Source organism: Gekko japonicus, unplaced genomic scaffold, assembly GCF_001447785.1.
Source record: "Gekko japonicus isolate JY-2015 unplaced genomic scaffold, Gekko_japonicus_V1.1 scaffold1499, whole genome shotgun sequence".
In the NCBI taxonomy this organism is placed as follows: Eukaryota; Metazoa; Chordata; class Lepidosauria; order Squamata; family Gekkonidae; genus Gekko; species Gekko japonicus.
The window spans coordinates 76,489-101,916 of NW_015160885.1; the positions used below are offsets into that span (position 1 = coordinate 76,489).

Sequence of the window (25,428 nt, forward strand, 5' to 3'; positions counted from 1 at the left end):
CTCCTTCTCCTTCTCCTTCTCCTTCTCCTCCTCCTTCTCCTTCTCCTTCTCCTTCTCCTTCTCCTTCTTCCAACCCCTCGAGGTAGCTCTGGAAGATATCTCAGATATATCAACATAGCCCAGAGCCCGTCTTTGAAGTATAATATGATTTTTTTTTCCCCCTTCAGACACTAAGAATCAGGGCAAAATGTGATAATCTGTGACCTGAGGTAAAAGGATAGAAGTTCAGTATCAAAGAGACCCGACCCAGAAGTGTAGCTTTTTTGTGTTTGTGTGTGTGTGTGTGTCTAACGTCATATGGGTAAAAGTATAGTGTTGTTTTGTGTGTGTGTGTGTGTGTGTGTGTGTGTCCTAGTGTATTATGGATGGCAACCATCCAGAGACATTTGAATGATTTTTGGGATAGCCAAACTGCAGGTATGGAAACGAAGGAATCAGAACAAGGGGGAGGGGGGATAGGAAAGTAATGAATTGATCTTCAGAACCGGGGCCAGAGAGAAGAAAGGTTAGGAGTTAAAATTAAAAGAACAGAATCTAGACATCTTCTGAAATATTTAGTAATACACGTAATAACAACAGTAGTTTGAAAGGTATCCCTGGGGATGCTAATAAGTATCTATTCTGTGAGCAATTTTATTTGTTTAGAAAAATTGTATGCCACTTTTATAGAGAACCTGCCTGAGGCAGCTTCCAAAATAAACTATAACAAAATATGGAAAATTATTAATTAAAATCCAGCTGTAAAACACCACAGCTTAAAATGAGTTTAACAATATCCAAGCTGAAAACACTAGGGGGGAAAATGATTCATCTGATTTGCAGATATGGAGAGTAAGAAATCAGAACAGGAAAACAAAATGAGGAAATGCATGTTTTTGTCTTTCAAACGTGTCAGAGTTGGATACGTGGTAGATTTCTGGGAAATCAGAGTGGGGAGTGACATGGATCGAAAGAAAACGTTTTTTCCCCCCTCCCCTTCAGTTATACCCAGATAAAAATATAAGGAAAAATAATAGTGGTTTGAAAGGCATCCCTGAGGATGTTAGTAAGTACCGATTTTTTGAACAATTTATTAATGGGTATATGGGAGACAATACAGAAATTCCTACTGGAATATAATCAACATTCAGAATTAATTGCTTTACTGTTAAACAAGGAGATCCTAAAGATATTTTTGTTGTCACCATACTTGCAAACAAAGCTGACATTACTTAAAATGAAAGAAGGGTTCTCCAGTGTTAAACATCAGGAAATACAAGTGCCTTTTTACCTTAAAAATAGAATTTAAAAGTTTTACTGAGGGGTATAATGTAGCACTGGAGCGTTCCATTTCAACCTTATTTTATCAAGGAAGGACTGTGGAAGTATATAAGGCTGAGAAAGGGGGAAAGGTTTTAGAGACATGCATTGGAAAACATCCAGGATAAATCCAGAAAGATAAGCCAAGAAATCTTGGAAGAAGAAGTCCACGATAATCAGGAGGAGATTTCTAAAGCGAATGGAAGCAAAGATCAAGAGTTGTGAAGTGACACTGGATGCCTCTGGAGAAGGTTTACTAAACAATACTGAACCGACTGAACTAAAAGGGCATCAAAATGTCAACAGTTATATTAAACACAGATGGAAGGATACGCTCAGTGGTACGCTGTGGTGTAGAGTTCTGCTAGCTGCAAATTAAATTAATCCTGAAAATACTATTTGTTAATATATTGGAAATCCATAGATGAAACCCCAAATAAAGGAGTGGTGTGTGGCAATAATGATCAAAATTAAATCAATTATAAGGAATTAAAGTGACAGCAACAGAGGAATTAAAGTGGCATCGATATGAATTAAATCAACAGAGGAATTAAAGTGACATCAGCAAGTCCATGTTGTATGTGGTAACTATACTTTGGTTTATACTGACACATTATAATTAGTATTTACTCAGTTTATACGTCACCTTTCTATCCTCTTCAAGGCCACAAAGGCAGCAAACAGATTGAAAACATACTTAATAAAAACACATCTTAAAAAAACACTATTAAAGTTAAAAAAAGATCTTTACAAAAAAAACCCCAAGGCCCCGGTCACACGGAGATTTTGCCGCGCGAAAGGCACGAATGTCGGGTGGATTTTTGGGGCACGATCACACCGCAACATCTGGGAAGCGTAGCGCACCCGTGGCCAACCTGTGGCATCCCGCCGAAGATGCAGAGTTAAAAAGTACCAAGGAAAGTGCACTAGTATCCGGAAAATGCGCAGCACAAGCGGGCGTCTGATTGCGGGAACGCTAGTATTCCATGACATCTGGCGCTTGTCCACATCCCGTCGCAAACTGGATGTTTTTCGTAAGGGCACAAACATGAAATTGAAAGCAGTGCTGCTCCACGGAACTGCACATGTGCACAAATGCAAAACGCTTGTGTGATCGTGCCACACTGCTTCTTTACCACGCTGCAGCATCACCGTGTGATTGCCAGCTAACAGCCTAAACACGGAGACTTGGGGGACCATGTGATCGGGCTACCGCGCTTTATTTTGCTCTGGGGTGAACAGCCACGCCTCCCCCCCCACGTTATCTGGCTCATGTGACCGGGGCCCAAGCTAAAATACACATAAAAAAGCAAAAAAAAAAAAAACCAACTAAAATGTAGGACAGGAAGGAGGGCAGGCTGAGGGAATACCACACAAAATTAAAGATAATTATGCTAGTATCTGTAATATCAGATCTCGCCTCAGCCAAGAACATTTTTTAACCACAGGAAAAATTCTTCTTTGAATGTAAAGATAATTATTGCAGTTTACCTGAGGTGATTGCTGGATACTCCTTTCCCTTCCCCTCCCCACAACAGACACCCTGTGAGGTAGGTGGGGCTGAGAGAGCTCTTGACAGAAACTGTTCTTTTTCAAGGACAGCTCTTATCAGAACTACGGCTTGCCCAAGGTCATCCAGCCAGGTGCAAGTGGAGGAGTGGGGAATCAAACCCGGTTCTCCCAGATTAGCGTCCACGCACTTAACCACGACACCAAACTACATTAATGCCCAACGGTGGTATTTGGGCAGCCATACAACAATACAGTGTGTACTTAGGGCACCACCTCCCTGTCACTGATAAGCTAGCCAGTGGGGGGGGACCAACCCCAGAAAAGCAGAACCATCTGAAGTGCAGTGACGTGTCTGCATCACTGCCTACATGACCCAGAAGTGACATCATCACATGTGGGATGTCGGGGTGACACTCTGGTATTTGGGCAAAAACTCTATGGTAGAAGCCAAATTTACCATAGATATCAGATACCAGAGTGTCACCCCAACATCCTGGAGGTGATGACATCACTTCCAGGTCACGTGGGCAGTGACATAGACACATCACTGTACCTGGGCTGGGCCTCCCTGCTGCTTCCAGCCACCCCCCACTGGTTGCCAGGAGGGACTTGGGAAACCTGTGCTCGAGGAATTCTAGTGCTGGGGTATCCCTTGAGTCAGTGGGATTACCCTTCTGCAATGTAGTTATCATGTAATTTTACGTATTAAGGGAAGTACTTCAAGTAATAAAAGCTTCACTAGTCCTGGAATAGGAAGACACTGTTTATATTTCCATCCACCGGAACTGGATTCCCAGTTACACAGCAGCTTCAGCTGCCAGTATATAGAGGGCAGACTGAAGTTCAGAGCAGTTTGACTGCTGGTTTTGCTGTTGTTGTTTTTGTCTGCTCACCTGCTAGTCTTTATGGTTTATTCTGTGTAAAGTATTTATAGTACTGTTAAGTCGCTCACTTAACAAAGCAGCCGGAGAGTGATTCAGCAAGAACACGACTTTATTCTTCAACTCGAACACAAACTCCAACACGGATCAACATCTGATAGCCAGAACAGCCTTTACATTGCAGCTGTCCTGTTTTTAAACGTTCCCGGATAATGTAGCCACACCCACTGTACAAATATCAACCTATGAGGTTGCAGAGATAAGGTCCAATCATATTAGTTCCCACTCAGGGAGCTTGCTTAAAGTGATTGGCTCGTTACTGCCTGGGCTAGCAATACTATTGGATGGCTTTGGATCCTAGCCCAGGACGAAGCTTAACATTACAGTTCAATTAGATGTTTCACAACATGTCATGCATTCAAGGCAGCTTTTAATACACTACAAGTACCACCTTTTCTCCGAGGCCACTGGAGCTCGAGGTGTGCAAATCTTTGAGCTGTGGCAGTTTCCGGCGATTACGCCATTGCCCTGACTGTGGTTTGTCAATTCAGAGAGGAGTTGGAAGAACGTCGGTCTTGTGAGACCCGCGTTTGAATTCCCATGCAGCCAAAAAGCTCCCTGCGCCTTTCACATACTCTCTCAGCCCCATGAGGACAAAATAGAAAAAGGGAGAACCTTGTATGCTACCCTAAGCTCTGTGAAAGGAGGTGTGTGTGTGTGTTTGTGTGAACGGCCATCAAGTGTCTTCCGACTTACGACATCCCGTCATTAGCAGCCTTGCTCAGGTCTTGCAAACTGAAGGCCCTTTGTGGCTTCCTCAGTACAGTCCATCCATCTCGTGCTGGGTCTTCTTCTTTTCATGCTGCCTTCAACTTTTCCTAGCATGATTGTCTTGGTCAGGCCGCACCTGGAGTCCTGTGTGCAGTTCTGGAGGCCTCACTGCAAAAAGGGATGTGGGCAAAATCGAGAGAGTGCAGAAGAGAGTGAGGAGGAGGATCAGGGGTCTGGAGACTGAGCCCTGCGAGGAAAGGCTGAGGGCCCTGGGAATGTTTCGTTTGGAGAAGAGGAGACTGAGGGGGGACAGGATGGCTCTCTTTAAATATCTGAAGGGCTGTCATTTGGAGGAGGTCAAGGAGCTGTTCCAGTTGACAGCAGAGGACAGGACCTGAAGCAACGGGTTGGAAATTCCATGCAGAAAGGTATCGGCTGGATATCAGGGAAAACGTTTTCACGGTCAGGGTGGTTCAAAGGTGGAATCAGCCGCCTAGGGAGGTGGTGAGCTCCCCTTCACTGGCAGCTTTCAAGGAGAGGCTGGACGGATATTTGTCAGAGATGTGTTAGGCTGGTCCTGCATTGGTCAGGGGGTGGGACTAGATGCTCTGTATGGCCCCTTTCCAACTCTGATTCTATTATTCCAGTGGGTCTTGTCTTCTAATGATACAACCAAAGTACGAGAGCCTCAGTTTAGTAATTTTAGCTTCTAGGGAGAGTCGAGGCTTGATTCGATCTAGAACCCACTTATTTGTCTTTTTGGCAGGTCGCAGCATCTGTAAAACTCTTAGAGGAAGGAGGGACTACAAAATGGCTATTTGCTACCTACCTTTTTAATCCCCCCCTTTTTTGGCGAGGGTATAAAAATATAAGGAGTAAACAGCGGTTTTTTAGTCCCCTGACTGAACTTTTCTCACCTTGAAGCATTTTGCCTTACGGACGGCAGTCCTTTTTCAGCCACTGCATGCTGAGTAAAAAGCATAATTAAAAACTGTAATCCAGGATGAAATTGGTTGCATGGCAGAGGGGGGGCAGAGCGGCTAAGCCAAAGGAATTCATTGCACAATGTTCGGCAAAGTCCTTTGGGCTCGATGTGAACATTCCATTCCCCTCCTGCTGACCTCATTCTGAAACCTAGAGCTGACCCCCATTTCTTGGCTGTGCGTCTCTGTCCTTCGGGCCTGTCCCAAAAGGTGCCTTGGCCAATTAGTCTTCTTTGAACTAGTTGATGGCATCTGAAGGGCACCCGAGGAGGGCCTGCAATGAATGTCTTTGTGCTGCGGACATAGAATTGTGCACACATCCATTTTTGTCTTGTTTTGTTCTGCAAAAGGCTAGTGCTTATTTATTTCAAATACTCACTTGTGAAAACACATAATTTTAGGGGCTTGCTTTGTTTTTTAGTGATTTGGTACCTTTTTGATCTGCATCCTCTTTTTTCAAGATGCATTTATGGCAACGAAAACAGTCTTGGTCTGTTCACGGTCATTGCCAAAGTAAGTCCAAACCTCGGCGAAAGGAAGCCCAAATTCCACATTCAAGTCACTCACTGATCAGTAACATTGTGTAGTGGCCAAGATGGTACACACCAAGAGGGTTTTTTTATGCCAAACTGGGATCCCTTCATTTTTTTTTAATAAATGGCACTTCCTGCAGTTGCTGTGTGCCTGTGGGGAAAGTGAGCTCGCCAAAAATGATATCGTATAGCTGTAGGGTTGCCAAGTGCTTTTTTGAGCGGCATGATTTTTCCCTCGGATGACCGTGGCCCCGCCCCCAGCGTGCCCGGCGTGGTCGTGTCACTTCCGGGTGACGTGCACGTCGGGGTCGGGGTGTAGGTAAGCATCCTCTTGGCTTCTGTGATTTGATCTGGTGTCAGGATTGAGCCTGAGAGAAATATGTCTCAGTGGAATTATACCCCCCCCCCAATTCAGATGTGAGAAATGGGATACCTATAGAACACTGAGCTTTCTAAATAAGACGTGTGTTGCTCTCTAAGGTTAATAGTTGGGCAGTGAGCTGTGAGTTCTCCTCAGGATAAAAGGAAGTACTTCTTCACCCAAAGAGTCATTAACCCATGGAATTCACTGCCACAGGAAGTGGTGGCGGCTACAAGCATGGACGGCTTCAAAAGGGAATTAGATAAGCATATGGAGCAGAGGTCCATCAGTGGCTATTAGCCACAAGGTATAGATAGGGGCTCTGGGGCAAGGGATGCTCTGTCATCTTGGTGCTTGGGGGGGGGGTCAACAGTGGGATGGTTTCTAATGTCCTGGCCCCACTGCTGGACCTCCTGATGGCACTGGTATTTCTGGCCACTGTGGGATACAGAGTGTTGGACTGGATGGGCCTTTGGCCTGATCCAACATTGGCATCTCTTATGTTCTTATGTTCTTAGGATCCCTCTGGTCTTGCATCGCCTTCCCCTGAGGATCCTTGTCCACACACACGCACATGCACATGCACACACACACACACACACCCAGGCCGTTCTGGCAGCCACTCTGAAGAGCATATCAGGGGAAGGCCTGAATCTGGACCCCAAAGAGGGAGTCTTTGCCTCACCTCTTTCCTTTCACTTGTCCCTAAGCAGTTGGGGGGGGGGGGCTTGGGGAGGCCCTGTTGACTCATCCCCAAATTCCAGATTCTCGATCAGGGACGAATGAAGTTGGTTTAATCCACAGGACTGGGAGCAGACCTGTCAACGTGGCTGGCTAACGGTGTGTCTTTGTTGTCTTCCAGGGACCCTTATCACATGATCGAAGCCATCGACCCGCAGAATTTAAATGTCTTCCAAACAGTGAGGGAAATAACAGGTAACCGACCCTTGTGACATTACGTAATTCAGACTCTTCATTCCCCCCCCCATATTTTAAAACTAACGAGTGTGTAAGTGAAGTGGGAGACAGCGGCTGAGAGTATGGACGGTGAACCCAGAAATTCCTGATTCATACCGCACCTCCAGTTCAAAACTTGGGAAAACCCACCCTGTAGGGTTTGTCCCCCTCCTCTTCATCATAAAGATACCCACCAACTGACCTGCTGTATCGGGTCACCGTAATATTGCTGGGATGATATACGTGAAGTGACCTGCACACCCTACAGTGCCACTACTATATAAAAGCAGAAGATCCTCTTCAGTCTTCCCACTAATTGCAGATATCTGGCTGTCACGTTAAAGAATCTGGATGGTTTTACTACGGGTTTACATCTAGGTGTAAATCCATAGGCTTGCCTGGCCATCTGTCGGGGATGCCATCGTTGGGTATTCTTGCACTGAGCAGGGGGTTGGATGGATTAGACGACCTTGGAGGTCCCTTCTGATTCTAGCACTCTGTGACCTACCCAACTAGTTGGAGTTGTTCCTTCTTATGGCCCTCGTGATGGAGAGAAGGTGCACACAGTCAGCCTAAAAGTGCACACATGTGAGCAGCCTAAAAGTAAACAGTGGTCCCTCATCAGCCGATGTGAACAGTGCTCTGGTTTGGCATCTGTGTGGTTGGGGGCTAATACTATTTTTTGGTCCCGGTCACACGGAGAATTTGCCTCGGGAGAGGCACGACTGCCGGGCGGATTAAACGGGTGCAACCATACAGAAACGTCTGGGAAGCGTCGCCCGCCCATCCCCAGCCCGTAGCTTACCGCTGAAGATCCGGAGTTAAAAAGTACCGCCCACGAGCCACTAGCAAATTGTTTGCCAAGGGCCGCGGACGGACTGTCTCCGTCTGATCGCCCCAGCGTGCTCCTTTTGCCCTGTTGCAGCGCTGCAAGAACCATGCGCCGACTCAAATTGCGACGGTGCTAATAGCCACCCCTCCTCCCCGCGTTATCTGGCCCGTGTGACCGGGGCCATTGTTATTTATTCATTTATGAAAAATGTATCCCGTGTTTCTGCCCCTACAAAGGCCACTGAGGCAGTTAAAATACACACAGAGTTAAAAAACAGAAACATTGGTTAGGAAGAAAAGATTGCCGAGGGAACACCAAACCAAACAAAAAAAGGTCTTTACCCACTGGCGGAAGATGGCAACAGAAGGGGACAGATTAATTTCCCTGGGGCGAGGGTTCCAGAGTGTTATGTATTTGTATGTGAATAGCCCGAGCTTCAGTCACAAGCGCCATAGACTCTCAGGATCCTAAAATCAACAGCCTGATTGGGTGCCGTTGCGCAACGGACCAATCAGGAAAGACTATGACTTTCGGCGGGAGCAAACCCTATTGGTCCCAAGCGCTCACTCATGATTGGGCCTTACTGTTCTATGGGTGTGGTTTAGCCAGTTCCAAACTGCATATAAGTTGAGATCGTTCTATGTATCGTTGTGTTCTGTTCTAATAAACTGAAATCACTGGTTGGAAGAAGAGCTGCCTGATCTCAGGTTACAAACAGAGCTTTGGTTCTGTGACCCAGAAGGCCCTCTCCCAGGTTACCACCACCTTATCTCAGAAGCGGGGCCTCCAAAGATGACTATAGGGGCCGGGCAGGGCCGCAAGGAATTAGGCAGTCGTTCAGGTGCGTTGGTCCGGAGCCATGACGGGCTTCGAAGGTCAAGACCAGCACCCTGACGTGCCCAGAAACAAATTGGAAGCCAGCGTAGAGGGGCGAAGATTGGAGTGACATGGCCCCTACAATCCAGCCAACATCTTGGCTGCGTCGTTCTGTACCAGTTGACGTTTCTGAACGCTTTTCAGGGGCTGCCCCACACAGAGCATATTGCAGTAGTCTCCTCTAGATGTATCCAGGGGCATCCACAGTGGCCAGGAAAGGCTGCAGCCGGATAACCAGTTGAAACTGATCAAAGGCACTCCTGGCCACGGCTGCCACCTGCTTGTCCAGCAGTAGGCCTGGGTCCAAAAGCAACTCCAGACAGGCAGCTTCTTGAACATCTGCATGCCAAAATGTCTGGTTAAGGGCAAAGGAAAGGGAGTCGCATGAGAAACAGGAACCACTGACATGGAAGAGCTCTGTGAATGGTGTTGTCGTGCTCATAAGAGCACTAGCCCCTTGCTCGGTGGTCCCTCGTGCGAGCTCCCTCCGCGTTCAAGTGCCCCCCTCCCCAGACTGATCATGAAGGCTGCTTTTTCCTCACACTGCAATGCACAGGGTTGCGTGGGCCACAGAGTACTGACCCAAGCCTTGGTTTCCATGCTGTTCACTTATGGTGTGTCTCAGGGCATTGCGTACCGGGGGGGGGGGGCGCTTGTGTTCACTGTTTTTGCCATTTTCCTTCTCTTCTGTTAGTCAGGACACTTGTAGGAGGGATGGTTTGCAGTGAAACCCCATTATGGGGTGTTTTTTTCTGCACAGAGGGTAGCAGGGGTATCCCTTCATTTTGCTTCAGCTCACAGGCCGGGCAGCCACAAAAATGGGTTGAATCCAGTGGAAATCCCTACTGATGGACGGGGAGAGATTTTTGCCAATTCCTCTTCTTCCGGCAGTCTTCCAATTCCCCCTTCATGCTGTTCTGGGGTGGGGGAGGTCCCCTGTCCACCAGGAGTAGCATTTGAGGAAGGGGGATTTGAGGCTGCAGTGGGAGGGGGGCAGGGACGGATTAACCATGAAGCAGACTAGGCAGGTGTTTAGGGCACCAGGGCGAAAGGGGGCACCACAAAGTTGGGAAAAGGGTGAAAAGAACTTTATGTAGCCCAAGCTTGGCTTAGTTCGTACAGTCTATTGTGTTATCGTAGGAATAAATTTCTGTATTGCTGCAACCTGCATTGTAGATCTGGTCAGACAGGTCAACAACTAAAACGGACTGGGTCAGTGTGGGAAGGAGGGGGGCACCAAGATTGGTCAGTGCTTAGGGCACCCGTGAGCCTTCATCCGCCCCTGGAGGGGGGAGTCCAGTGCCACTGATGGAAATCCCTTCTGTCGGCAGCCATTTTGCATGGGATCCAACCCACTTCCTGCTTTTTGAGATTGCATTTGTGCAGTAAGGAGTGTGCAGTAAAGCCAAGTCTCCAGCGGAGACAGTTTCTAACTCTTCTGTTTTCATTCTCTTCAGGTTACCTGAACATACAGTCGTGGCCGGAAAACATGACAGATTTCAGTGTCTTTTCGAATTTGGTGACCATCGGTGGAAGAGCACTTTACAGGTTGGAGATCCCCCCCACCCATTTAGAATTCTTACAGTTGAATCATCACTCAGAAATCATAATTTGCTTAACGTGTTGATTTCTGAGAGCCAGTTTGGTGTAGTGGTTGAGAGTGGCGGACTCTTATCTGGGAGAACCGGGCTTGATTCCCCACTCCTCCTCCACATGCAGCTGCTGGTGTGACCTTGGGTCAGTCACAAGTTCTCTCAGAGCTGTTCTCTCAAGAGCAGTCCTCAAAAGAGCTCTCTCAGCCCCACCTACTTCACAGGGTGTCTGTTGTGGGGAGGGGAAGGGAAAGGCGATTGTCGGACACTCTGAGACTCCGAGTGAAGGGCGGGGTATAAATCCAATCTCCTCCTCCTCTTCTTTTTAAAAAAATCTGTGCTTATGGGAGGGGCCGCTTGACACTGAAGCACCCTGACTGGGGTCTGGATAATTTCTCTGCCTCCCCATGTGGACACCTACTGCCGCCTGCCAATGCTTTCCAACACTGCAACCTTCCACTTCAATGCAGATGTCAAACAACAGGTTTATCTTTACAAATTAAGTAACCCTTTGCCCATTTAATGATCGGAGATGTATCATCTGGACCTCAAAAGTCACATGCCTCCAAATAGTGAGGAGTGGATTGGATATCTTCTAGATCTGTCGTTTAAGGAATGTGGAACAATGGAGCAGGGGTTCATAGAATCATAGAATGTTAGAGTTGGAAGGGACCTTGCCGGTCATCTAGTCCAACCCCCTGCACTCTGCAGGAGCAGAGCCGAAAGAGAGCCCTACAACATACCCGAAAAATGGTCGTCCAGTCTCTGCTTGAAAACGTCCAGTCAAGGAGCATCCACCACCTCCCAAGGGTTGACCACCTCGTTCATGTATGCCAAACAGTGGCACATTGGCCTGTTCTTTTGGGCTATGCCAGCAAAGCCTGAGGTGCCCCCCGACATTGCTATTATTGCTGGGTTTTGGCTTCCCCATGGCTAACGGTGGATGCCAAGTCCAGTGTAAGGCCCCATGGGAAGTGGTGCTGTTTGGACCTGTGCCACGGCTGAGACGTTGTTTCCCCAAATACGTTACACTTGCTGGGGTCAAAAAGCACCCCAGTGGTAAAATGAACACATTTTGGGGCCTGTTTCATACCTCAAGCACTTTTCTGTCCACAAAGGGGAAAATGTAAGTGGCAAGAGGTAGTGATTTGAGGAAATTGCATACTAATATAACAGGAAACATGTCCTAAAAGCATATAGTTAGAGTCCAGTGGCACCTTTAAGACCCAAAAAGTGTTATTCAAGGTAAAAGCTTTTGTGGGCACGCATGCTTCTTCAGATACATTGAAGCAGAAGTCACCAACCATTACATATAGGTAGCGGGTGGGGAGGGTGTCGTTAGGAAGGGTCAAATAGAGTCAAGGTACATAAGTAACCGAGCAATAAATACAGCTAAGACTGGATGAAGGTGATTGGTAAGACCTGTGAAATATACTGTGAAATATAAGCTCATAGTTTATTAGTGGTTTCAGCTCAAACTTTGGTGTTTAGTCATGGCGGCCACATGACCACGGAAACATCTTCGGACAGTGCTGGCTCTTCGGCTTTGAAATGGAGATGAGCACTGCATCCCTAAAGTCGGATTCGACTGGTTTTCAAGCAAGGGAACCTTTACCTTTTTAAAGACAACTCTAGCAGGGCCGTGGCCCTGCTTGTAAGCCCATAAAACGGCACACCCATCACACACCCACTCCCCACAATAGGCTAGGTCCATCCCAGGGTCCTAGCAGTCCATTGTTCTGTGTCCCCAAGCTGGGGCTGACGAGATTAGGCTCAGTACACAACAACCTGTATCTGGAGAAGGGTGCATGCACATGAAAGCTTATGCCCAGAATAAAACTTTGTTGGTCTTAGAGGTGCCCACTGGACTCAAACTTTGCCCTGCTGATTCAGACCAACATGGCTACCCGACCTGAATCTGTGTCCTAAAACAGAGGCTTTGTTATGCATTCTTCTAAAAAAAAACAGTGGAGCTGCGGTGGCTCAAGTGGTTAAGACGCTGAACTGCAGGCTGTGGAAGGTCAGTAGTTCAGCAGTTCGAGACCCGAGTGTGCCGCATGACGGAGTGAGCTCCCGTCTCTGGTTCCAGCTCCTGCCAGCCTAGCAGTTCGAAAGCAAGAAATTGCAAGTAGATAAATAGGGACCACTTCAGTGGGAAGGTAACAGCGTTCCGTGCGCCTTGGGGTTTAGTCATGCCGGCCACATGACCACGGAAACGTCTTCGGACAGCACTGGCTCTTCGGCTTTGAAACGGAGATGAGCACTGCAACCCTAGAGTCGGACTCGACTGGCTTTCGAGCAAGGGGAACCTTTACCTTTACCTTTTTTTAAAAAAACAACAACAACAAAGCAAAAAAGTGACTTTTTCTCCTACATAATTTTTTTCTTAGGGATTTTAATGCCACCTAATACTAGAGGATTTTCTAACAGGGGAAAAAACAACAACCATGTCCGTTTCTGTGTTCTGTAAGAATGTTCTTTCCTGAGTTGTTGAAGGGGTGAGAGTTTTGGTCTAATTTGTGAGAAATTGATTTTCCATTCTCAAGTAACAGCCAAGAGGTCCTCCCGAAAGTGGCCACTGCTGCATGAGCCTCCATAAAATGAAAGTAAAAACCGTCTGGTTTCCCACATCCCTTATTGTCTTTTGGATCGATGGCGTTTTGGATTGCCTTGTTATGACTGCTCAGTTTTATCTCGCTCATTCGCTTTAATCTTGCTCTGTGTCCATTTTGTTATGACAAATACATTTCAATCTATTCAAGTGCCAAACTTGAATGTTGTCAGTCACAATCGGTGTTACCTTTGCAATCTGCCTCTTGGTACTCCGGTTTCATTATGAACTAAGATCTTTGGAAATGTTGCTGCTCTTCTGCCAATAAATGTTGCTCTGGTACTGAATGATTTTTTTGTGTGTGTCTTAGAAAATGAAAGAATATACCGGCTAGATTGCTGAGGGGTTGTAGCAACATTATAGTACATAGGGCTTGTAATAATAGCTTACATGTCCCATCTTTAAAAGCTTATCCAGATATGAAAAAGTGATGTGGAGGAAGGGAAGATACCAAAATAGAAGGGGTGCGAAGCAATATATCTGTGTAATATAAACCATAGCCCATGGAACAAAAAGTAGTTAATCAGTCAAGGGATTCTGCAGGGGTTGTAAAACGATAGCCCAAACATATTGTGGGCAGTAGAGAAACCTTGAGATTTAAATTACAGTCGTGCTGGCTTGTGTGGTATTGGCTTGCATCCAAAACAACAACAACAACAAACCAACAACAGATGGGAAATAATGATCACTTAAAAAAAAAAAATCAAACAAATCTGCACAAAGCTGGCTCAAAGTAGGCCTTCGCTTCACTACCGTTGAACTCTGGAATGCTGACCAAAGTCATCTTTGCTCTGTGTTTTCATCCATTTGCCTGTTTGGGTTGTGATCAGAACAACTCAGTCAAGAGATCTCTTCTCGAAAGGCCGTCTTGTCTAGAAGAAAGTCAGGAAATGCCAGCCTTCAGGTGGGACCTGGGGATTCCCCGGAATTGCTGCTCATCTCCAAACTACCGAGATCAGTTCCTGTGGGGGGAAAAGGCTGCTCTGGAGGAGAGATTCCAGTGTTCCCTCTAAGCTGAGTTAGTGTGAGCTCGCTCACAGTTTTTTTTAGCCTCTGGCTCACAGATTTTTATCTTAGCTCAGGAAGGATGGCTCCTGAGCAGACTAATTAATGCAGTAGTCAAATCACCTGCTCACAACTTTAATGCCAGTAGAATTGTTCCTCATAGGACTCCATAGCTTAGAGGGAGCATTGGGAGACTCTCCGGCATTGTACCCCAATGAGGCCCCTGTCTTCCCTAGGCTCTACCTCCAAATCTCCAGGAATCTCCCAACCTGGATCTGGCAACCTTTCACACACACACCCATCCCCTAGCGGTCTTGGCAGACCCCCTGAAGCAAAGTGTAGTCATCTGATTGATCAAGAACTGTGCCTTCACAATCAGAATTACATCTTTCCAAACCCACTGAAATCACAAGGGGATTAGAAGGATCAAGAGGGGTCGCCGTGTTCGTCTGTCTGCAGCAGCAGAAAAGAGCAGGCGTCCAGCAGCACCTTTATGACTGGCAAAATTTGTGGCAGGGGAGGAGCTTTCGCGAGTCACTTACTGCTCCCTTCTTCAGATAGATCCAGATGGATCACCCTGTCAGTCTGTCCGTAGTAGTAGGGAAGAGTGACAGTCCAGGAGCACTTGAAAGACAACAAAATTTGTGGCAGGGGAGGAGCTTTCGGAAGTCACCACTCCCTTCTTCAGACAGAAGGGTGTAACTCGAGGAGGTGGAGGAGGAGAAGAAGAGGAGGAGGAGATTTACAGCATTTTGCCCTATGTAGAATCAGCAGGAACATCCTCTCAATAATGTTTTGACATATCGAAGAAAATTATGAATTTCTTAAAATGTACCAGTTGAAAAACTGACCAGAGACATCACATGTTCTTCATTTTCCTTCATCTGTTCAGAAGAAGATATCTTTCAAAACGGATGAACATTCCAGAGATCATCGTTAACAACCTATACAACAACCAATAACTGTTGAATATGTGTATATATTGTGTACTTCACAAATAATTTTTGTATTCTGTTCACTTCAATATTTAAAAATTAATTGAGCGCAGTTAGGATACAGTTTTCCTTTATTGGGATCTTTTTCTGAAGCGCCAGTTGTGAAGCCTAGTCTACTCAGTGAATGAGGACTGGCTTGGCGTGGTGCTTACAGGATTTGCCTCAGACTTGGAACGACTGGGTTGGAATTCTCTGCTCTGCCATGGAAGCCGGTCCAGGTGGCCTTGGGCCCGTCACGGTCTCTCAGCCTAAAGCACCCTCACAAGGTTCTTATGAGGACTAAGTAGATGAAAGGAGAACACCATGAAAAGTGACTGTTGGTCCTGGTCAAGGAGGAAAGAAAGAAAGAAAGAAAGAAAGAAGGAAGGAAGGAAGGAAGGAAGGAAGGAAGGAAGGAAGGAGGTTCACAAGTTCCCACCCATGCCCATGGTCATCTTCTGAGCATGGAACTGCGGTCACTGTGGGTGTGGAGGGGGAGATATTTGTAAATTTCCTGCATCGTGCAGGGGGTTGGACTAGATGACCCCCGGAGGTCCCTTCCAACTCTCTGATTCTGTGATTCTATGACTGCATGAACTGCCCCTTGGATATTTTTGTTTAATTGTTATGTGTAGGCTGGCAGAGCTTGTTAGTAATGCCTTCTCTTGGTTTATTCTTTAGGCGAAGCAAGTATGTGATTTGCTGTACTACAGTGATCCATCCAGATTTTTTCCGTTGAAGTCACTCCTCACCTTCACACACCCATGGCTTTGTGCCTCTTTGTGGCACATCAGTAGTCTGGATGCAGGGACGGATTAAAGCTCACTGGTGCCCTAAGCACTGCCCAATCTTGGTGCCATAGCCTATGACCCTGCACCTCACCAACAAAAAATACAAGATAACCCTAGGGTGCACCATGATCAATGTGCACTAGTTTTATCTTTCTTTTTTTTTTTAACAAATCTTCATTTTCTTTTCTTTTCAACCTTTTCCCAACTTTGTGGTGCCCCCTTTGGCCCTGGTGCCCTAAGCATGTGCTGAGTCTGCTTCATGGTTAATCTGCCCCTGTCTGGATGGGTGAATATGTGGACAGCAGAGACCTCACTTTGATTACCTTTGGGGGGGCGGTGCTGTGTAAGGCTGTCGCTGAGCAACCGCAGAAGTTCCCCCATTGACTGTTCTCTTCTTGTTTCCTCTTCCAGTGGCCTCTCCTTGCTTATTCTCAAACAGCAGCGCATTCGATCGCTGCATTTCCAGTCCTTGAAGCATATCAGTGCGGGCAACGTCTACATAACGGACAACACCAACTTGTGCTTCTATCACACCATCAACTGGACCAGTCTTTTCAGCACTGCCAGCCAAAAGACCGTGATCCACAGAAACAAGAAGGCCGAAAACTGCAGTAAGTATTGTATTCGCCCTGCAATGTGCGCAGAAAGAGAACTCTCTCGTAAGCCATAAGGACATTAGAACATGAGCAGAGTCCAGCTGGGTTAGACTAGTGGTCTATCCAGTCCAGTATCCTGTGTCACGCAGTGGCTAGTCAGTTCCTCTGGAGGGCCAGCAACAGGGCAGAGAGGCTGAGGTCTTCCCATGATGTTGCCTCCTGGCTTTGGGATTCAGAGGCTTAGTGCCTCTGAATGTGGAGGTTCCCCTCAGCCGCCGTGGCTAGTTGCCACTGATAGATTTCTCCTCCGTGAATCTATCTAATCCCCCTTTAAAGCTGTTTATCCTCTTTATACTTGGATGGGAGACCACCGAGCAAGTCCAGGGCCCAGGCAGGCAATGGCAAACCACTCCGGTTAGTCTCTTGCCTTAAAAAACCCCACAGGGTTGCCATAAGTTGGCCGCCACTTGATGGCCTTTTCCATCCCCTGGAGCACATTCACTCCCGCTAATGTGACCTCTGCAGCACGCATGGATTCCGTGGCAGACGAGGTTCCCTGCAGGGTTCGAAAACAGCTGCTCGCCACCCCTGCCTCGTTCTGGGCCCCAGCTCGCCCTACTCCCTCCGCCCCATCTCCCTTCCCCAAACGTCTTTTCCTCCCTCCGCAGCATACACACACACACACACACACACCCATGGATCCCCCTTCTGCATTCCCAAGCTCATGTGGTTTGGAGGGCCGCCCGGCCCGTCTTGCTCGGCTTGAGATGAATGAGGCGATTATGAATCTAGGACAGCGTTTATGGGTGTTTTGGCTCGGGAGAGCGTGTTATGTGCACGCAGGCCGAGACCCAGAAGTCGGCGAGGGAGTGGAACGCACCCGAGAGAAGTCACGAACGTTGAAGGATTCTCTCTTCCTCTTCGTCCCACCGCTCCACCCTCTATTTCATAAGCTCCTCTGCTTTATAAAGGCTCTGCTGAATATTCCCCACCACCACCCCATCTTGGGATCCGGCTAGAACTGAAGGGCCTCGGGGGAAACCTCAACTCCACGCCCTATCCGTTCTGTAAACCAGGGAGTCAAAAGGGTTAGCTCTCAAGAAGATTAAAACTGAAATTCCAGAGGATAAAAGTAAACTCCAAAATGCTATTTTGGACACAGGGACAGGCATGGGAGAGGGGGGGGGGAGAGGAGGAGGAGGAGGAGACCCCTCAGCCGCCGTGGCTAGTAGCCATTTGAAAGACTTAATTTCCATGAATTCATCTAATCCCCTAAGCCATGGTAAAGTAGCTTGTAAAATACAGGTGCTTGACTTCCTTGTACTGAAAATAAAATAACACTACTTGTGCAATGGCATAGAAACATTTTTACATAAATTACTAAATGTAATGGAAGTTGATATGAACAAGGAGTAATATGAAGCAAACTGGTATCTGTGAGAATCATGGGGGGAGGTGGAATTCCTCACACCCCAGTGTCCAGAGTGTTCTAAGCCGTCAGGGGTTTGAGCAGGCAGACGTCTTCTTCCTGTTTTCTTTTAACTGGCACTTGGCAGCTCTCAACATTCCTTCCTTTCTAGGGCATATTTAGTCCTCATCGGACCAATTAATTATTAACAAACTTGGGGAATTATGAATATTAAATGGCAGTAGGCATAAAATATGGGATCATAACCTGTGTATATGGGAGTCAGAATTCCCAGAGCCTGCAAATAGACGCAGAGACTGTGTTGCTAAAATAATTGATTTCTTTACTGAATGTTTTCAGGCATACAAACAATACTCAAGCATTCACACACAATACAGCACAAGGAATACAGAGTTGAAAGGATAGCGACCTTTGCATGAGCAGGAATATCGTTGGTGGGGTAATACTTTACCTGTCCGACGAGACGCTTGGATCATGCAGCGAAAAATAAAAAACAAACTAAGGGGAAGAGATCATGGGTTGACCAACAACACACGTGGACGGATTCCAAACCGGACGAGAATGGAACCAACAAGGTAGGGTGGGGTTAGGAGAGGAACAAGCAGGAGAGCGGACTCAGAGAGAGCTCAGCTTAAACAACTAAAATGTGACTACGTGACAAAGAAGAGATTCCCTCATGGCTTCTGTTCAGGAACATCCGTCCTTTACGAGAGCATGGCTTCTTTTTTGATCTGCTGCTGTCTTGGCTTGCATGGAAGTCAGGGCTGCTGGTCTGCATAATGGTGCTTGGTGTGGATAAAGGAGTTTGGCGGCAGAAGGCTTCTGTAGTCCCGGGTCCACATCTGGCTCAAGGCTCCTCTTGGCCTCTTGGCCACACTTCCCATAGTCCAGCACAGGGCACTTCACTAGAGCTGCAGTTCTGCCCATTGCCCTGGCACACACTTTTCACAGTCCAGCAAGGCAGTCATCTTACAGAGTCTTTAACAATGCCATCTGAAGTGGCTGCGTGGCAACAGAAGGGCTGTCCCTGTTGATCAATTAACAAAGTCATATATTTCTGTGGTGCTTCTCAAGTATATGGGGAGACCCTTACCTTTCTCTCTGGGTGGCTCTGTTGTGCCATTTCTGTTATCCACACAGGAGCCAGTTTAATGGTAGATATATTGATAATAACATTGGTGTTCACTGCAGGGCTCTTTTTGTAGCAGGGGCTCCTTTGCATATTAGGTGACACACCTGTTATGTATTGAAATGACTTCATGAATCACCGCATTCACTTCCCATGCGAAGCTTCAAGCCGGACGAAGGCTCCTCAGAACTACCTTGCTATTGGTCGCTCTGTTTCAGCGACCAATCAGAACGACACCTATGCCCTGAGCGGGAATGAATTTCATTGGACTTTATCCAGACAACCTCATTGGTTGTTATCTGTCAATGGGCGTGGCTATATCAGCCCAGGAATGTTTAAAAGCCTACGGGGAGGGCGGGATAAAAATCTAAATAATAAATAATAAATAAATAAATAAAAGGAGCCCAGCTCTCAATATAAAGCTGTTCTGGTTTATGCGCTTGTTCGTTACTTCAATAAAGCTGATCACTTTGGTTGAAATCACTCCCCGGATCTTTGTTAGCGGCGATCTATCAACACCCCTAATGTAGCCAATCCTCCAAGGGCTTACAGTAGCCCCTGTAAGAAGAACTCTGTAAGATCTGGGAGGGTTGGCTACATTAGGGGTATGTTGCCTAATATGCAAAGGAGCCCCTGCTACAAAAAGAGCCCTGGACTGGTTCAGTATTATTGTATACATGAAAATCAGGATAAAGATGGCTATCTGATCAAGTTCAGTTTGAACAGAACAAAGAGGAAGCATTCAGTATTTGGCGAAGGCCCTCCTGTCTCCCAGTCTCTTCATGAAGGCCAATCACTGCATGTATAGTAACTGCAACTTGCCTTGCCATTTAACACTGGTAATGGCCTAACAGAAGCAAGGTTTAATGTACGTCTGATTTACATATATATTAATGTCCACGTGGCATGTTTCGGCATTTCTGGTTTTGGTCTTGCACCCTGTTGTTCCTTTGTGATCGTCATTAAAACAGAAACTGGGACTTTTTTTGTAGGACGTTGGCCCATTAGGTGCATGAAGGATTAGGGGGAGTCTTCTATGTCCACTGAAAATTCACTTTCCCAAAACGGCCAGGTGGTGTATAGGAATCCCCAGTTTTATCTTTTGGGCTTTAGCAATCCCCAGCATCTTTTCAAAGACTGGTTAATAATTCAGGAGAATGGAAGGGGAACGTATATAATGGATTACAGTATTTAGTCAGGGTATGGATGAATATGTGGCCATTTGTCGATGTCACCAAGATGTACCCAGTGGTCTCCTCCCGTTGTCCTCCAGCCTTTTTACCTTGCAGCCTCTGCCTTCGGTGGTTGCTGTGTCAAGACTCCATTTTCTAATCCATGGAGAGAATGTGGTCCCGGTCACACGAGCGGGATGATCCGCTGCCGAAGGGAGGCAAATTAGAGCAGGAGCAAAAAGAACAGCGGGAGCGCAATCCGATGTGCCCCCGCGGCTCTGTGCTCCTGCAGCCGATCACACGTTGTGCAGCAAACCGGTAGTAGCGCGGTTGTGCGCATGGGTGGGACGGGGAGCGGCGCTGGCTGCGACGGGCTACCAGCGCTTCCCCGACCAGACGCCGTGCATCATCCGGAAGGTAGTGCTCTGCTGCTACTACCTTTTAAATGCGCGTTTTCGGGCCGAAGGGACGGATCGGGGACAGGTGTGTGAAGCTTCCCAGATGTTGCGGTGTGATTGTGCCCGCTTGATGCGCCCCCGATCCGTCCCTCTTGCGGGGCAATTCCTCCCGTGTGACCGGGGGCCTTAGTAGACCAGTCTGTTTACCCATTCTGGTAGCTTCTGGTTGATATCTTGGGAGGTTTCTCTAGGAAAGAGCTAAGTATCTGTCTCATTAGGGATGGTTCTTCTTTGGCTTTGTAACTCATTCCTACAATCAAAGAATCTGCGAAGAGGCAGAGCTGCGTGGATTGGTGGCTTGGGGTGGGGAGAACAAGGAAAGAGGAGAAGAAAAAAGGAGGGATTCCACCCATTTATCCTTCCTTACTCTGGTCCCTTCAGCCCACACAGCTATTCTCCTGCGTGATATCTGCGATCCTGGGAATGATCTTTCTGGGGGGTTGAAGGGGCCGAAGGAAGAGAGAGTAATGCTGGGAAACTCTGTGTTCCAGGTGTGGAGTAGTAGGACACCTGCCCATACACACAGGTTGGAATCCTGAAGCCCATGAGTAGGTTTTGTTTCGAGAAGATGCTTCCTTGATAACCGCTCCCCACGGGCTTCTGAAAGATGCTTCGTTGGTTCAGATCAGTAGCACGCTTTGGACTCTTTCGCCAAGAACAGAGAGATGCTTGTTGCTTATGCGACTGAAAGCACTGCTGATCCCATGTTAGGATAGTTTTCTTTTTCAAACAACCCTGTCTACTTAAAGCCTTTATTCAGAGCATCAAAGGGGGAAAAAAAATATGTGAGTTGATAAAAATCCTTTCCGACATTTTGTCAGTGATTTCAAAGAGGCATCTGCCATTTGAAGAGCCCGAGTAAGACAGCAGCATATGAAAATGCAGCGGAGAAGGGCTTGGGGGTATTCATTTATCTAATGAAATTATGTACCGATAATTAAATTACATTTGCCTACCAAGCCATTTAAAACCACTAAGCTTTAATTAAAGCCCAAACACTTCAATTCTGATATTAAAAATTATCCAAGACTAGCGTGTTTCTCGGACCTTAAATGTGTACGTAGACCTTAATTAAGTGGCAGAAAGACATGCAGTCTTTTGACATGAAGATTTCCGGAAGAGCCCTTCTGTCTTCTAAGGAACCGAATCCCGCCCAGACAGATCCACTCGAAAGGCATAGGGACGCGGGAGTATTGTCCACATTCATATGCGGAGTGCTGTAGTGACAGATTTTGTTTAAGTCCTCGAAGAGATAGCTTTGTCGATTCCTTGGGGACCCTGGAAGTCTAATGGGAAGATTATAAGCAACGAGGGGGGGAATCAAAGGAAATTGTAGCTACCTGTATTGTTCCTGATGAATCTGGATATGAAGAGGAACGGGACTGGCCTATAAACATGAAACTGCCCTTTACAGAGTCAAAATATTGGCTCGGGTAATGGACTTCTGTTTATTAGGGATACTTCCCTTCGTCTGAATTTCTCTTGTGTAGCACTCAATTGCTTAGTTTTATTGCTAAAGAGCTGTGAGTGCATTAAAAATCCCCACTTCTTCCTTCAGTTCGTTAGCATGGTTTTTCCTTCTCTTCATCCCCAGTGAAGACGTGTAGGTGGATAAAACACTGCAGTAAGGCATTCTTGATGTGACTCTGTGCCATGGTGTCAAAGGGTGTATGTGTGATGCTTCACTGAGCACGGGACTGCACGTGCACAATAGTAAAAGGATCTTGATGTAATCACATGTACCCTTGTTTGCAGTGTTTTGTCAGCACATATGTCTGTGTGACAGACTTCACGTTCCTGGGATCCAAGATCACTGCAGGTGGTGACTGTAGCCATGAAATTAAAAGGTGCCTGCTCCTTGGGAGGAAAGCGATGGCAAACCTAGACAGCATAATAAAAAATAGAGACATCACCCAGCCAACAAAAGTCCGTACGATCAAATCAATTGTATTCCCAGTAGTAATGTATGGCTGTGAAAGTTGGACCATAAGGAAGGCTGAGTGCTGAAGAACAGATGAGGAACTTCACATTACCCTTTTTAACCCGTTTTGAAGCCATTTTTGATCCGTCGTGGAATAAACTGGTATAGGGCTGCCATTTCACACATGGCTTTCCCCTTCCGGTAAAGAGCTGGATCTGAAGCGGTTTGCCATTTCAGACTGCACCGCTTTCCCCCCGCCATTTTTCGCCCGCGCGGGCAAACACCAGCTTTTTTTTAACGTTCGCTTTAGAGCACCATAGTGCTATAGTGCTATAACACAACACTCCAGGCACTCCAATGGGGTTGATATAATGCTGTTACAGTATAGCGTTATAGAGCTATAAAGCGAACGGTTTTTAAAAAAAAGCCGGCGATCGCCCGCACGGGCAAAAAACGGTGGGGAAAAGCGCATCGGAACTGGGAGAGGAAACTGAGGACTCCTTGGAAGCGGTTAACAGGTAAAACGCTTCAGCCCCGTTTCCTAAACGGGACAGAAGCATTTGTGTGTGAAATTACAACTATATTCCAGTAGGGAACCGGTTCTAAAACAGTTCTGACTGAAATGACAGATCAGTAACCATTTGGGAACCATTCCTCTTCCGGATTGTATCGTCTGTCTGAAATTCCTCTAGATGTTTTTCGAATTATGGTGCTGGAGAAAACTCTTGAGAGTCCCTTGGACTGCAAGGTGATCGAATCAGTCAATCCTAAAAGAAATCAACCCTGACTGTTCCCTGGAAGGCCAGATCCTGACGCTGAAGCTCAAATACTTTGGCCACCAAATGAGAAGGGAGCACTCACTGGAGAAGAAGACCCTGATGCTGGGGAAGATTGAAGGTCAAAGAAGAAGGGGACAGCAAAGGATGAGATGGTTAGACAGTGTCATTGATGCAACGAACATGAAACTGAGCAAACTCTGGAGCATGACGGAAGACAGGAGGGCCTGGCATGATGTGGTCCACGGGGTCGCAAGGAGTCGGACTCGACTGTGTGATTGAACAACAATGACATGTCTATGTCAGTAAAGCAAAGGGGAGGAAAATGCAAAGAAACTCAAGGAGCTGAAAGGTACATCAAACCAAACTGGGCACTTTTCAGGTAACGAAATTGATTTGAGAAACTGTGCTAGTTCAAGTGGGACCCATGAGGAGCACAAGGGAGAGCATAGAGGAAATAACAGACCTGATTTCGATTCTGACTCATAGCAGCTCTCTAAGGGCTCCAGGTGATTGCAGGGTAGAAGCCACGCGGAAGTTCGCAGTATGGGCCAAATGCCCTGCCATGCCGGGGCGCTCAGTCATCCGAACAGATAGGAGGCAAATTGATCCAAGAAATTTGTGATTAAAAAAACAGTATTTCAGTGGGAGCTCAGTGTGTGTCACTAAAAGCATATCAGAAACCATTACCTGGAGCCTTTTATTTTAAAGGCAGTGCAATAGATTAAAGGTCAGAGATTAAAGGACACAGAGTGCAATAGATTAAAGGTCAGAACTACCACAGTACCTGGCTATAGGAGCCTGCCCCCCCCCCAATTATTGTTAATTTACTTAATTCATAGTTTGCCTTTCTTACTTGATGCTCATGGCAGATTACCGCTTTAAAAAAAATGCAATATGATACATTTATTTATTTATATATCCCGCCTTTCCAGATATCTGGCTCAAGGCGGCTAACAACATTAAAATGGCATAAACACCCAAGTTAAAACAATTAAAACAAATAATAAATAAAAAAATACATACAACCATCAAGGTAATACAATTGGATTACAGACTTAAATACAATAAAAGGCAGTGTCATGCAATGCAATGAAGCTGGATTAGAAAATTAGAGAGGAGAAACTAAAAGGGCCACACCAGTCACTGAGAGTTTTTTTTTAAAAAAAAACAAGGCCAATGGTGCAAGTAAAGTAAAAGGGCACAGAGTGCAATAGATTAAAGGTCAGAACTACCACAGTACCTGGCTATAGGAGCCTCCCCCCCCCATTATTGTTAATTTACTTAATTCATAGTTTGCCTTTCTTACTTGATGCTCATGGCAGATTACCGCTTTTTTAAAAAAAATGCAATATGATACATTTATTTATTGTTTATATTTATATCCCGCCTTTCCAGATATCTGGCTCAAGGCGGCTAACAACATTAAAATGGCATAAACACCCAAGTTAAAACAATTAAAACAAATAATAAATAAAAAAATACATACAACCATCAAGGTAATACAATTGGATTACAGACTTAAACACAATAAAAGGCAGCGTCATGCAATGCAATGAAGTTGGATTCGAAAATTAGAAACTAAAAGGGCCACACCACTCACTGAGAGATTTTTTTAAAATAAAAAACCCAAGGCCAATGGTGCAAGTAGAGTAAAAATAGATATTTTAATTGTGTATTTAAAAACTGATCTTGTAGTTTTGTTGACAGAAAACTGAAAGACTAACAGATTCCCCTGAAGCAGCCTGTTGACAAAACACATGGGGAATCCTTAGCGGAGCAATCAAATATCATTTTTATTTTACTTGCACCATCGGCCTTGGCATAATTTTTTTCTCTCTTACAAAATCAGAAGACAGGGCCATCAGAACACATCCAGTAAACCATAGAATGAGAAGAGCCTAAAATGACCTGCAGTTGGAGTCTGACTGGCTGGAACATTGGCCGAGTTCAGACTGGCAATTTGAAG

The 25,428-nt window shown here is 46.2% G+C and overlaps 1 protein-coding gene across 1 annotated transcript in view; it reads left to right on the forward strand.

Moving 5' to 3' along the window:
• Positions 1–25,428, forward strand: part of ERBB4 (erb-b2 receptor tyrosine kinase 4) — a gene marked incomplete at its 5' end in the record, with an annotated part of 401,399 nt that overhangs the window by 51,599 nt on the left and 324,372 nt on the right. Inside the window, 3 exons of the mRNA XM_015423413.1 lie at positions 7,203–7,276; positions 10,463–10,553; positions 16,390–16,589. Coding sequence (XP_015278899.1) covers positions 7,203–7,276; positions 10,463–10,553; positions 16,390–16,589 — 365 coding nt within the window. The remainder of the gene's footprint in view (positions 1–7,202; positions 7,277–10,462; positions 10,554–16,389; positions 16,590–25,428) is intronic.